This window comes from Lemur catta, chromosome 10 (genome assembly GCF_020740605.2).
Source record: "Lemur catta isolate mLemCat1 chromosome 10, mLemCat1.pri, whole genome shotgun sequence".
Classification (NCBI taxonomy): domain Eukaryota; kingdom Metazoa; phylum Chordata; class Mammalia; order Primates; family Lemuridae; genus Lemur; species Lemur catta.
In genome coordinates, this window is record NC_059137.1 from 71,691,644 (window position 1) to 71,706,765 (window position 15,122).

The 15,122-nt window shown below is 39.8% G+C and overlaps 1 protein-coding gene across 3 annotated transcripts in view; it reads right to left on the reverse strand.

Annotated features, from left to right (window-relative positions):
- The window catches only part of PRUNE2 (prune homolog 2 with BCH domain), a 252,700-nt gene that overhangs the window by 21,455 nt on the left and 216,123 nt on the right, over nucleotides 1-15,122 (reverse strand). For 2 of the 3 annotated variants that reach the window (XM_045562596.1, XM_045562597.1), the window contains 3 exons: nucleotides 7,904-8,077; nucleotides 1,743-1,845; nucleotides 967-1,098 (listed from right to left, as the gene is read on the reverse strand). In XM_045562596.1, coding sequence (XP_045418552.1) covers nucleotides 967-1,098; nucleotides 1,743-1,845; nucleotides 7,904-8,077 — 409 coding nt within the window. Of the gene's footprint in view, nucleotides 1-966; nucleotides 1,099-1,742; nucleotides 1,846-5,053; nucleotides 5,063-7,903; nucleotides 8,078-15,122 lie in introns of all 3 variants that reach the window. The other variant, XM_045562595.1, reaches the window with a different exon arrangement.

The window sequence follows — 15,122 nt, forward strand, 5'->3', positions numbered from 1 at the left end:
TAATTTAAAACTTGTATGATTCAAATCTTATTTTCTCATAGGAATAAATGTAAAATATAATGGAATGGTTGTATTCTTAGAGTGCATGAATCTATAACCATCATGGCATATTTTGTTTAATGATACTTTTCATTTTTGTCAGCATTACCTTTACTATTTTGAAAATAATACACTGTTAGTAGCAACTTAGACAATTTATTGCATCTTACTGAGCCTTGGTTTCTCCTTCTTTATGATGAAAATAGTAACAGTACATCATGTGGTTGTTTGGCCTTCAATTTACCGTTTGAACAATTCTTGATTTTCAGGTCCGGTTTGCAGCATTAGCAATGTTACTTTATGAAGGTTTGGGTCATAAAACAGATTTTAGGTAACATAACAGGGCACTTGCATGCTAGTATGCAAGGAGCCACATCTAAACGGATGCCACTCATACTGTAGATATAAATTTATATGTTTATTATGATAATTTTTCTGTAGGTGGCAATGAAGTGTTTTGTTCTGACAGACTTGAGGAAGGGGCACACGGAGGCACTGTGTGAGTTAGTGGTTAACTTGAATTGACAGAGAATGTTGAAACAAGAGCACAATGACTGTCCAAATCACAATAGTCCTACTGCACATAAAACACAGCAAGGCCACGTGATACTGCTACAGAATCATGGGTGTTTGGTTTATCGGCTCAAGTTGCACCTCCATGTGGCAACAGCATATGCATAGTTCAAAATACACTTGGTCTGCCAGGATTGAGATTACATTTAACAAAATCTGGGGATGATTTGCTTTATTTAAATTTTGGGGTATCATGTGTGACACTTTTATTACTATTTCTATAATTTTTTGTTTCAAATATCCATAACTTGACGATCCTAAAATGTGACTGCATTTTTGGCAGACTAAAAGGGAATTAGATATGGTAGCTATTGGGTAAGTCAAAATAGTGACTAAATAATGGAACTCACATACCGTCTATCAATCATCTGGTAGCATTTCTTCATCCAGCCTAGCCCAGGCATCTTGCGTCTTGGGGTTGCGCCATTCAAGTACACAATCATATAGTCTTCAGCTACCATCAACTCTAAAGTACTTATTACATATCTGATCACAGGAAGGAAAAGGAGTGTTTTCAGTTTCCCCATGACATATTTCATCCTATATACACCATAATTATGTAACATTTAAATTACAGGGTATATGACATTTAAGAATGGTTGTACATATTACCATTTTACCTTGAGAAAAATATAATTACCTAAGATCATTTTTCTGGGAGTATTATTTATTTGTATAGTTATCTTTTTTTTTTTAAATGCTGATATGCTAGAAAAATGGGCACTTTAGAAACCTGACTTTCAAAAAATGTTAACAATGTTATCAGATACTAAGGGCAACTCAGATTAAATAAGGCAGATGTAAATGAAGTCAGGTTATAGTCAATCTTAGCTGACTAAGAACATCTTACCAAGGAAGAAAAATAATACTTCGCCTACAGGAAATGTTACAGAATTTTAAAATGTGAGCTAAACTCTGTTCATTTTGTTTTCAATCTATTCTACTGATGAAAGAGCTCTTTTAAATGTGTTAGCCTCTTGAGCAATATTCCTTGACAGAAACCTTATTGACTTTTAATCAAACGCTTAGAATATTCCACATCATCTATTTCCTTTCATTGAAGGTGCTCCATCCGCCATTACATGCCCATAGACATTAACTCAAAGTACTTTGTTATAAGTATCACTCACAGGAAAAGATTTTCCATGACATAGTGGTAATCCGCCCGACTGCTGTCTGGCAGAAAACAGGCGGCAAACACAATGATGGCATTTAGACCATCCCCATAGTATCCTGGGGGACAAACAAAAAGACATTTATAACAGATTGAAAGCTCTTAACAAGGAAATATCTAACCTAAAAGGATAAATCTGAAGCCTTGGCAAGTGTGTATATGTGGATATAACAGATATATCATGAGTATTATACTGACTATAGTTCTCTAAGTATATACACACGTAATTTTCTTTCAGTGGTTAACATATGTTTTATATAGAGTCTTAAATAGATGGTGTAAATATATTTGCATATATGGGTATACATATATTATGGATAATTATATGTATTGTACACATTGTGGAGGGAGTGTATAAATATTCAATTTACCAAAGGATGAGAGGGCAACAATTGACTTAAGACTTTCTAATCTATATAATACTAATTTATGTAGTACTTCCTTTTTCTGATGGTCAAGAAGGAGGTTCTGTTTGATCCTCTTTAGCTCTTTTTAGCTTTAGACCCTAGTTAATTTAAAGGGAGAATTTAGTCATTGAACTGTAACATAATCTCAGACCCTCACACCCCAGGGACCAGATTCTAGTGAGTGGATGAGTAAAACACCTTTATTTTGATTTTGAGGCCTGTAGTGCCCCTGGCATCTCTGGACTCAACATGCAGTGCAGGGATACATGGAAAGTTCTAGCCAGGCCTGGAATAACTGAGCACAGACTCCAGAACCTTCCCTCTTAAAGAAACGGGGAAAACTCAAGAAGGGTCTAGCTCAATTATCTTTGAGTTTTATGAAAATACGTACTTTTGGGAAAACTTGAAAATTGCTTCCTGGAAACATGGGGTTTGGGGGTGGAAGTTTGTGAGTGGTGTTGAGAACATAGGAGGTGGAAAATGCAGGCAAGTGGAGCCATTGAAACGCTAGGGGTCAAGGAAAATGTAGATGTAGATCAGGACATTATTCCAATCTCTTAAAAGCTCTGACATAACTTTGGCATTCCCTTATGTTTTAAGCAAGCTCCACATTCCCTTGGAGCTCATCTTTGAAACTCACAGCAGGTGCTGATCAAATCCCCATAGGTAGGTGTAGGGAATACCCTGAGTCTTTCACACTTAAAAAGGGAAGCAATGCCTGTATTTTAATTTTTTTAAATATTTCTGTTTAAACACTTGCAATTTGTGTCATAGAGTTCTAGACTTCAGAATCATTAGAGATTTCCACAAAGCTTTGAGTAAGAGAAGACATACCTTTAAGACTGATCCAGTCCTCCAGAACTCAGTGTTCATTTTTTCAGAACTCTAAATAACCCCCTGTGATTACATGGCAGTAAAATACTGGCTGAATATAGATTTGGATGGGGTTAACTCTTGAAAAGCAGTTTAATAAGATGTTCTCTACAAAGATCAATAATCTGATTCTACCACAAAAAAGGTGGGGGAAGAGAGTGATACCAGTTAAAAATATACCCAATTATGGGTTTGTATGTGTTACTAATTTGAGGCTGTTGTACACAGCATTTATACTACATATCTTAGAAAATGCTACCTATGTAGCATCTATATATAGACCTATGTATGCACTTGATAAAACATGTTTGTGAAAGAGCACTGTAGTAGCTTCCCTCTGGATTTTTTTGCTTCAGTTCCATCTTTTCCATATGTAAGTACTTGTCAACTTCTTTTTAGAATGCAATATGAAGGAAAATGGCAGAAGGAGATATATTTTAATACAAGAAGTGCTTATTCCACAAAACAATTTTATTTTGGAAGATTCATAACTAAATGGAAATCCATAAAGTATATGGTGGCTTAGCTATACTAATCCTCACACCAGGAAAGTATGAAATTCATCCACAGCACAATGAAAAGATGGAGTTCATTAAAAGACACAATAGATGTAATGAATCCAACTTAAAAACAAGTAAGAAGGCATTCTTTCAAAAGCATCTTTCTGGCCAGGCACACTGGCTCATGGCCTGTAATCCTAGAACTCTGGGAGGCCAAGGCGGGAGGATCGCTTGAGGTCAGGAGTTTGAGACCAGCCTGGGCAACATAGTGAGACCCCATCTCTACTAAAAATAGAAAAAACAATTAGCCAGGCATGGTGGTGCACACCTGTAGTCCCAGCTACTTGGGAGGCTAAGCTAGGAGGATCACTTGAGCCTGGAAGATGGAGGTGCAGTGAGCTGTGATTGAGCCACTGCACTCCAGCCTGGGTGAACCCCTGTCTCAAACAAACAAACAAACAAACAAACAAAAACCAAAAGCAACCTTCTAGATGTAGCTGTCTGCCTACCAGGTGTCAGTATAATTTCAAGATCGTGATTGCTTAGTTACTTTGATTTCTTTTTTTATTTCTGGAGAATTTCTAAGAATTTATTTTTTTTAAATGGAAAGACCGAGGTTTACAAACAGTACTTCAGAAGTCATCTTAAGTGGCAATTGAGCTCATTGTGTAAATGCTGTCTGTCCTTAAAACGTCATAGTGTTGTGTTCACTCGAGTTCATTTAACCAAATGAATACTTCAGGATCGACTTACTACTTCGTGATCACTAAGTAAGGAATGTCTCTTTCTATAAAAATTACTGAAACCTACAGATGAAAATGGCTTCTTGTACTTTTGGGTAAAGAAGCTATAGAAAAAGAATATACAAAAGGGGAAAAAAACGTAGGTGGAGGGAAGATGATATAAGAAAGGAAATAGAAGAAAAAGATTTCCACATGAAAGCTTTCCTCCTAAATCGAGAGCTGGTGGCATTGTCACCGGGCTTCAGAGCTATTTCAGATAACACCGTAATTGCTGGCACAGCGCAATAACTAGAATGAGTAGGGCCATTTGCTTTTGCCCCTCCCAGATACCATCAAGGGGATCAATTAACACTTCCATTTCTGTTCTAAAATATGCAGCTGACTCAAAAGAAATTGCCTGTTGGCAGCGGCATAATTCCTTTGAGGTTTGGTTTTGAAAACATTTCTTTTGTTAGACTCTCAATAGACGTGAGGTGGATTCAGGGAGTCTCTGCTGGGGTGCATGAGTGACCCCACCGTGGAGCCTCCTGACACCCTCTGAAGCAATGATGGCAAACCTTACCTGCGGTGGCACAGACAGGCATGAAAGGGATGTAACACAAGTTTGCTGGCCAGCAATGGAATGGAGAGAGAGGAAAGATGTCACAGTCGCAACCCAAACATACACACACACACACCAGCCAGCAACTCTTCTCCTCATTCTTTCCGGGATCATTTGTCCAGCAACACTGCAGAGAAGGTTACCTGAATCTCCTATAATGAAATAAGAGAAGTAAAAAAAAAAACAAGAAAGGAAAACTCTTTGTTAAAATTCTTTGGCATAATTGTCCTTGGTTATTTAAATATGTTCTCTGCTTCCAGTTAAAAAAAAAAGCCAGTTCTGGCCTCAAAGTGACCCTATGCTGTTGGCTGAGCAAAAGCACCTGTACCCTTCTTTCATTGTTTTATTTGTGCAGAGGCCAGGGAAGCTGCTGACGGGCACACAGGATGTGAACACTGGCATTGAGATCACCCTCATTGGACTGATGAGGCGATCGAGGCCCAGGAAGGGGAGTGATGTACCAAGATCACAGACTAGTTAGTGGCAAACATGAGCCTTGACCTCCCTTCTTCTCCACTGGGTACAGGGCCTATGGCAATAGCTCATATCCAGGTCACTGAAGCTGAGGACTGAATTATTTGTTCAAACACTGCTCTCATGCACCAGTGTTCCTAACTGGTGGGACACTTGTCATGGCCTGGCTTTGGGGCTAACTTCTACAACTTTTCTGATCACGCCCACTTGCAGATTACTGCACGGAGCACTATCTAGCTGACACTTCCCTACTGATGTGAGTGGGAAAACCTCCTCACAGCAAAATGCAAAGCACCAAAGCAAAGTCATGTTCACTGCCGAGTGACTGCTGCTTTTTAAATGCTCGTCAGAAGCCAGGATGACAGACTTATGGGTGGGTAACTAAGGAGCTTTCTGAGCATTAAGGTCTAAGAGAGTGGTGTAAGCTTCCAATATGGAAGACAAAGCTTTGGCAAATCCAGGAGTTACATCTGAACTGTCTACCTGCAGAGCACAAAAGCTGTTCAGGGTGCAGGAAAAGGTGGCATCTCGCTCAAGTTCCGGTGGGTGCAGCCAGAGGCCCATTCATGCAGGCCAGCGCCCGGAGAAGGCTGAGGCAGAGCTGGGGAGAGGAGAGGTGGCTTTTTCCTCAAAACAAACCAGACAGTCACACAGACAAAACCAAGCTCAAGATGCAGAGTGGAGAGGAGCAAACGCCAAGGGGGGAGGTGGCAGGGAGAGACAGCACAGCAAACCAGGTTAGCCCTGAGGTCCCAGGGGGATTTTTATAGAGTGTGACAAGCAGAAGCAGTGACCTTCTCGGACCATCAGTGGGTTGGTGTTATTCACGCTCCTAATGCGGGCAACAGGCTGAAGGGCTTAACTCACCCACCCAACGCACCTAATTTCATTGTAGTTGAAAGAAGTAGGTGAGTCTACTAGAGCAGTAAGTGATAATTTGGCCTTAGGATAGCAGCACAAACCGTGAGCCTGCCTTCTTCTCAACACGGAGACCCTAAATTTAAGAGCTGATGGGTAAAAATGTTTATAAGGATTATCTCTGGGTGACTTTGATTTGCTTTGACAGATTTTTAAATTTTGTTTTGTTTTGTTTTAAATGAGCACAGGCTACTCTTAGAGTCAGCCTTTGCTTTTATTTCCAAAAAGCAAACAAATCAAAAGTACCTGATGGTTTTCAGGACAGAGAGTTTTAGGGAAGAAAAAAAAAATACCTGATAGATGGTGCAAACAAGGTGTGAGCTTCCGGAGAGATTTGGAGAGTGTTCTGGTTGTGGTTTTTATGTAAGCACAAAAGGGTTGGCTCCATGACCAGCTGTCTGCCACTGTCAGCCAGATCAGGCGAGCCTGTATGTTGACGGGCTGTGGGAAAGGTTTCCCTTAGAGGAAAGAGCCCCGGCCCCACAACAGCTCTCACTGGGCCATGTTACCATTTCAGGTCAAACCACGAGGCCAGAAAAAGAAAGGTCACGTCCAGGGCCATGGACTGGCACTCACATTCACTGCCATGGTCAGGTTCCCTGGGTGGTCCTGACACTCATGTGGAGGGAGCGGTGCAGGGGATGGAAGGTGACAAACCTGCTGGTAGGGGGTGTTTGATTGAAATAACAAATTGTCCTTCTGCTCTCTAGAAAACAAAAGCTAAGGGTTTGATGCCGCGCCAAGACTCTCATTTCCCTGTCCTCATAAGGAAGAGAGAATTTAGAGAGTAACAATTGCCTTGTCAGCTTGCACTTTTTCTGGAACAGCTGGGTGGTGAAGCGGTGCCTCAGGACTTCGGGAAGGGAAGGCATGCGGGAGAAAAGTCGAAAAGCTGTTGATGTGTTCTGAAGTCGACAGTGTTACATGTGTTGCTCGTGCTCATCTGACTTTCTGGGAATCCCAAATTAACCAAGGCCACATGTGCTCCTGGAACCCCCAGGAAGGCACCGGAAAAACAAAACACACCTTTCTCTCTCCCCTGTCCCTCACTAAGCAGGTGGAGGCTTTGACTGGGATTGGCTGCTGTCAGGCCTAAAATTAATGTAGTTTATAGAAAAGCAAACCTTAGGTAGGGAAAAGATTTACCAGGCTGAGCCTAAAAAGATTTCCCAAAGCTTCTGCAGAGGATTCAAAGGACCATTTTGTAATTAGAAGTACCTCTGGAATAGCACAATTACTACAGCCCTGTTGTTACACACTCTAAACTGCTCAGTTCAACCCTACGACTGGCCGATAGGAATTCTGAACAGATATTATTAAATTGGATTACTATGGCTTTCAAGAAATTTGCACAGAAGATTATAGCTATCAGATATGTGGCGTGAAAAGCAATTTTCACATGGGAAAATTGTTTTTGCCTAGTAGGCTTTCAAATGCTTGTCAAATTGAGTATGAGGAAATACACTTAGCTCTATAGCCCCCTGAACATTGACTGCAGGGTCTTTGGGATGTCGTGCTGCAGAAAACCCGAGTTTCATATTCTAATAAAAGGCCCAGCTGCTCCCATCCCCATTTTTCGCATTTGCACAGAACTTGACTACCTCCGTGAGAAATGACCCTCCTGTAGGGCTCGATGACCTTCATGTCAATCCGCTGCTCTTGCTCTCCAATCACCACTGTCCTCCACAGCCGGTTGTCCTCTCGCTCCTCTGCGGCTGTGTATTCTGGAATAGACTCTGACTCTGGGCCAGAATCTTTGTTGGTGGTGGGATCTTCTGGAAATGAAGCACAGAGCAGGGCTGAAGGAGCAGGACTCCCGCAGTGGAGGCAGCTAAACGACTAGATGGTTAGCTACCTCCTGGCAGAGTCAACTTGATGGAACTCCCCGCTCTGCACAGCTCTTGCAGAGCTTCCCACCCTCCTGACTGCATCAGTCACACTCAGTCTTTATTATACGGTCTTTTGCATAGATGGGTTGAACAACCAAATCCCTTGCAAAGGCCAGGTTGAGGGAGTAAGTGCAAGGCCAGAACTGTCTTGCATCAGTAGTGATCCAATGGGTATAAACTGGCACTAACTCATCCTTGATTATGCAGGTTAAAGACTGCAGGTCTTCCTGATGGGGTGAAAGGCTATTTATCAGGCCCAGATAATCTTGGTTTCCTTGGGCCACATCTCTCGAGTGCTCAGAGTCTTTGGGGGCCCTTAGCTTGGAGTTGTGGTGATATTACCAGCCAAGACCCTTGCTCTAACTCTTACAACAGGGTTGAATTCCCTATTGGGAGCACATTTGAACATAAATTTGTTATTACCTCTATGTACTATTTCAACATATACCACAGAAAGTGAGAAACAAATAATTTTGAACACCATAAATGCTCCAAGGCCCAAAATCCACAAGACTCCTAAATTTGTGGGTACATAAAACAATAAAAGGATCCAATGAGCTCTCCTTGGGGAGAAATTTACTCTTAAAAAAAGTAACAGTTTTTTTTCTTAAAAAAAAAAAAAACATAAGCAGCAATTGTTTCCATTCTTACTAAAAGTAGTAGTAGCAGAGTTTAACAATGGTTATGCTTCGTATGTTTAAGTAATTTGAAGGGAAAGATTATTCATAACCACCATAGTTGTGAGGTATCATTCTTATTTTTCCAGTCATGGAAAAAGACCATTGAATTTACACCACACTCTACTGGTGTTCCTCTTATGGCACTTTGATAATAATAATAGCAAATCTTTATTAAGTATCTACCTTGTACCAGGCACAGTAGCAGCTATTAAAACAAACATTATATTAATGCAAAAACTGACTCCAAAGTAGTTTGCTTTAGATCATAGTCAGTAAGCAAATATAGTCAAAACTTTTACCATTTTCAACTCTTCTAAGCTATCACATTGCACCTTGAATGTGTGATTCTCATTCTTACTTTTTTTATTAAGAGGCTGTAAGTTCCCTGGGCTAAGGAACTGTGCCTTAATCACCTTTAATATTCACTTCTGCCAACCCACTCCCTAATTAGCTTGTAAACCTACTCAGAACACTCAATAAAAATTGGGTGAGTGGGTATATAAAGGAAAGCCTGGACAAGTTCCTGGAAATATAGGTAATCTGTAAGGGAGCCACAACAATGTCATTATGTTCTGGAAGATTCTGCAATTATACATTCAAAAGTGTCTAATTACCCATGACTTCAAATAGCAAAGTGAAGTTCAGTTGGGAAGCAATTCTAGCCTTTTCTGCCAACACCAACAGCCACCACTACCTACAGAGCCTTGGCTCCCTCCTGCTTCCACTGTGTTCCCACCAGCGCTCGGCAGCTAGTTAAGGACATAAAGCAGAAACGTTTGGCTTCAGACCAAGCACTGTGTTGCTTGTGCAAATCCATCCATCTGTGTGGAATCCCTTCCTCCTTCTTCCTTTCTACGTGGATCAGGACCCTGGGATGCTAGTCTTGGCTCCCTTCCTGGGACCCTCTTTCCCCTCTGGTCTCTACTCCCTCAGAACTCTGATATCTAAGGTGGGTTTATCTTCTGCTGCTCCTGTACACACATTCCCTTCCTTGCAATGAACTTACTGCCCACTCAACACTCTGCATCATGTTTGGTACTCTCTTACATGTTCTAGCTCGACCCTGGTGAACTCTGTGGGGTGAGGGTGGGTTGTTTTGTTTTGTTTTCTATACACTTTTATTGAAGTTGCTTCAATGAAAGTGTGTAGAATGTATACTATGTTCTTTGTTCTGGCTATAAAAGGAAAACACACACCACATAAATACAGTCAACCGATCTTTGAGAAAGGAGCAAAGGTAACCTTTTCCATAAAGGGAGCTAGAGCAACTGAACATCCACATGCAAGAAAATGAATCTAGATCCAGACCTTAGATGCTTCACAAAAATTAACTCAAAATGGATCATAGACCTAAATGTAAAATGCAAAACTTTAAAACTTCTAGAAGATAACAAAAGAGAAAACCTAATTGATCTTGGGTTATGGAGGTGACTTTTTAGATAAAACACCAAAGGCATGACCCATGCAAGAAATAATTGATAAGCTGGAGTTGATTAAAATTAAAAACCTCTGCTCTGTGAAAGGTAAGGTCAAGTGAATGAGCAGACCAGCCATAAAATGGAAGAAAATATTTGCAAAACACACATCTGATAAAGGACTACTATCCAATATATAAGAAGAATGCTTAAAACTCAACAATAAGAAAATGAACAACTTAATTATAAAATGGGCAAAAGACCTGAACAGACACCTCACCAAAGAAGATAAACAGATGGCAAGTAAGCATATAAAAAGATTATCAACATCATATGTCACTAGCGAATTGCAAATTAAAACAATGAGAGACTACTACATATCTATTAGAATGGCCAAAATCCAAAACACTGACACCAAATGTTGGAGAGGATGTAGAACAACAAGTACTTTCGTTCATTGCTGGTGGGAATGCAAATGGTCTAGCCACTTTGGAAGACAGTTTGGCAGTTTCTTACAGAATTAAACCTACTCTTACCATACAATCCAGCAATCACACTCCTTGGTAATTATCCAAATGAGTTGAAAATGTATGTCCACACATAAACCTGCAATGTGGATGTTTCTAGCAGCTTTATTCATAATTGCCAAAACTTGGAAGCAACCAAGATGTCCTCAGTAGGTAAACGAAGAAATCAATTGTGGTACATCCAGACAACAGAATATCATTCAGCCCTAAGAAATGAGCTATCCAGTCATGAAAAGACATATAGGAACCTTAAATGCATAAGTGAAGGAAACCGATCTGAAAAGTCTACGTATTGCATGAGTTCAACTATATGCCATTTTGGAAAAGGCAAAACTACGGAGACAGTAAAAAGATCAGTGGTCGCCAGGGGTTAGGGAGGAGAGAGGGATGAACAGGCAAAGCACAGAGGATTTTTAGGGCAGTGAAAATACTCTGTATGATACTGTAATGGTGGGTACATGTCACTATACATTTGTCCAAGCCCATAGAGTGCACTGCACCAAGACTGAACCCTCATGTAAACTATGGACAGTGTCCAGTGACACTGATGTGTCAATGCAGGTTCATCAGTGTTAACAAATGTACACTCTGATGAGAGATGTAGATAGGGAAGGAGGCTGTGTGTGTATGAAGAAGGTATAGGAGACCTCTGTACTTTCCACTCAGTTTTGCTAAACTAAAACTGCTCCAGAGAATAAGGTTTATTAATTTTTTAAAAAGTAAAAGACACAAATAAAAGTACCAGCAATACAGAAATTGTTCTTGAAAACAGCGAAAATTGCCAATGTCACTCACCAATTACTGTGTGATGTATATTCTTCTTCCTCTGCACACACACACTTTTTCCCCCCAAAAGTATGATTATTCCATATATTCTGCGTGTCCTATACATGTTGTTCTATAATTTGTTCCTATCTAGTAATAGAGTATGGGCTTCTTTTCACCTCACTAAATATAAATCTTCTCATTTTTATAAGTATACCTCAAGTGTTCCATTATACTGATATCTTTTAGTTTACCAATCCCATGGTAATGGAAATTTAGTTTTATTTCATTTTGTTGTCGTTGTCCTTATAAAGAATTTGTTTCAAGGTCGGGTGTGGTGCCTCACACCTATAATCCTAGCACTCTGGAGGCCGAGGAGGGAGGATCACTGAGGTCAGGAGTTCAAGAGCAGCCCGAGCAGGAGCGAGGCCCCAAGTCTCTACTAAAAATAGAAAATATTAGCTGGCCAATTAAAAATAGAAACAAAAAATTAAATTAGCCAGACATGGTGACGAGCACCTGTAGTCCCAGCTACTTGAGAGGCTGAGGCAGGAGGATCCCTTGAGCTCAGGAGTTTGAGGTTGCTGTGAGCTAGGCTGACGCCATGGCACTCTAGCCCGGGCAATAGAGTGAGACTCTGTTTCAAAAAAAAGAATTTGCTTCAGTAAGTATCTGCATACAGGTATCTTACCTTATTTGTGCACATAATGCTTTTTGGCACCAGGAACCAGTATTATGGAAGACAATTTTTCCACGGACAGGGATTGGTGGGATTGTTCTGGGATGATTCAAGCACAATACATTTATTGTGCACTTTATTTCTATTATTATATTGTAATGCATAATGAAATAATTGTACAATTCACCATAATGCAGAATCAGTGGGAACCCAGAGTTTGTTTTCCTGCAACTAATGTCACCATTGATCTGACAGGAGGCGGAGCTCAGGTGCTGATGCAAGCGATGGGGAGAGGCTAAATACAGATGAAGCTTTGCTCACCTGCCCACAGCTCACCTCCCTCTGTGCAGCCCTGTTCCTAACAGGACACAGACGGTACCTGTCCATGGCCCGGGGGTTGGAGCATCACGGCTATAGAGCAACTTTCCAGTAATGAAATGCTAGGTCAGCGAGCATAAGGATTTAAGGTTTTTATCAACATTTTTGCCCTTGCATGTGTCACACCAAAATGTATGAGAGTGCCTGTTTCATCCCACTGTCAAGAATACTGGAGGTTATCATAGTTTTTAACCCTTGACAATTTCAGGTGAAAATGGTCTTGTTGTTGCTGTAATTTGAATTTCTTTCTTTTTTTTTTTTTTTTTGAGACAGAGTCTCACTCTGTTGCCTGGGCTAGAGTGAGTGCTGTGGCATCAGCCTAGCTCACAGCAACCTCAAACTCCTATTGTCAAGCAATCCTCCTGCCTCAGCCTCCCGAGTAGCTGGGACTACAAGGCATGCGCCACCATGCTCGGCTAATTTTTTCTATATATATTTTAGTTGGCCAGATAATTTCTTTCCATTTTTTAGTAAAGACGGGGTCTTGCTCTTGCTCAGGCTGGTCTCGAACTCCTGACCTGAAGCGATCCACCCGCCTCGGCCTCCCAGAGTGCTAGGATTACAGGCGTGAGCCACCGCGCCTGGCCTGAATTTCTTTAATTATTAAAGAAGGTGAGAATTTTTAAATGTTTATTGGCTCTTTATATTTCTCTTACTGACAGAGAGGTATCTTTCAAATCCTTTTCCTATTATGGTCCTGATTAATTTGTTAGAGTTTTCTATATAGAACTTTCTCATGTGATACAATTATTTTTCTGCCTTGTGCTTACCTGAGCTTAGCTTTTAAACTGAGATATATATATATATTTTTCTACCAAATAGAAATTTAATATTTTTATGTAGTTGAATCTGTTAATTTTTTTCTTTATGTTTTTTGATTACAGTATCATAGTAAGAAAGGACACCTCTACATTACAAGTATAGATGTGGATACACGCACACTCATATCAGTATTTTCCTACAGTTTCTTTTTAATAACATTATTATTTATTTTGTTATAAAAGTTTGGGGCTGGACCTTTTTATGAGGTGTTATTCCTTATGTTTCAGAGTGTGGGAACGGGCAACTTACTGGGGCTCCTTCTTCCCTTCCTCTTCTGACTGATGTAAATGAAAAAAAAAAAGAGTTCTTTAAGAGCTAGGGGTATGTTACCTTCTCTTAAGGTGTTCATTTCTAGAAGTCAATAATACAAGCTATTAAGAAATAAAGATAGCTTTATTGACTCCCTTGTATTAGCAAAGCACTCTTGATCCTAACAATTCTTCTGCTGTATAAATTACTATTCTCCCCTCCTGCCACCCCCAGCCTTCATTTTCCCATTATTTGCAAAAACTGTCAGGTCTTATTTAACTCTGTCCCCAGGCCCTCCAAATCTAACTTTTGGTCTAAGGCCCTCTTCACCAAGAAATGCTTGATTCTTTCTCTCTTTTTCTCAACAATGAACTTTTCTCCCTAGCGGCTATTGAAGTCAATTAAAACTCTGGAACCAGGGGAGAAGGCAGTTTGAACATTTCCTTTTGTCTTTTTGAGCTGGCACACAAGCTCTTGAATGTTCTATGCTACACAGACCACGATGGGGAATGCATTGTTGGTGTTTACTACGGAATAACTAAAGATGATGTCAATTGTGGCTTTCCAGTGGGGACATAACATTTGTGAAAGGTAGCTAGCTTTCTGTATCATGGTCTTGCACTGATAATGTGAATACTTTTAGAAGCCATAATGTTTGAATTTTTTTGTTGTTGTCATTATAAGAAAGACATTCTGTATATAGTTAAAGAGTCTTTAAAATTCGTTTGATGACAAACTTCAGGCAGGGAGGCAGTTAATGAATGTAAAATCTCAGCACGCAAAAATACAAAGAAAAATCATCCTTTCAGATAACACCATTATGGCATAAGTTTGCTTTGGGTAAAACAAAATAAGTTTAACATTTAATTAGTTTATATTCAGAGTTAAAACATAAAATTGATTTTATGTAAGCTGGTTGTCTGTAAGCTGTGAAAATAACGAAAGACTGTAAATAGGGAAGGTAAATGAAGTGGCACCCTGATTTTCTGGAAATAATGTTGGGATGCCTTATTAACACAGAACACTGTCACAGGGGTTAGTTTTAGAAAAGATAGCTTAGGTCACTGAACATCACTCGGGTGCATAAGAAAGAAAAATATAAGAGCACATGAGTATTTCTTATAACATTCTTATCAGAAATATACAGGAAAAATTATTTATCATTTTTCTACTTCCCTTATGAAATACCTTTGTTACTATCAGAATGATGGTAAAAATAACTTTGTTGTTGGTTTGGAAAACAGAAACAGGTCATCATTTTTTCTCACCATGGGATATTTTTAAGTTTCTAGAATTAGTAAATGAAAGCATTAAAGAAGAAAAAACTCAGATCTCCCTTAATATGAAAGATTGACCTCCTAAGTCCTTCACTGTCCATCTATTTCTGCTATCACTGACATTTTGTAAATATCAAAG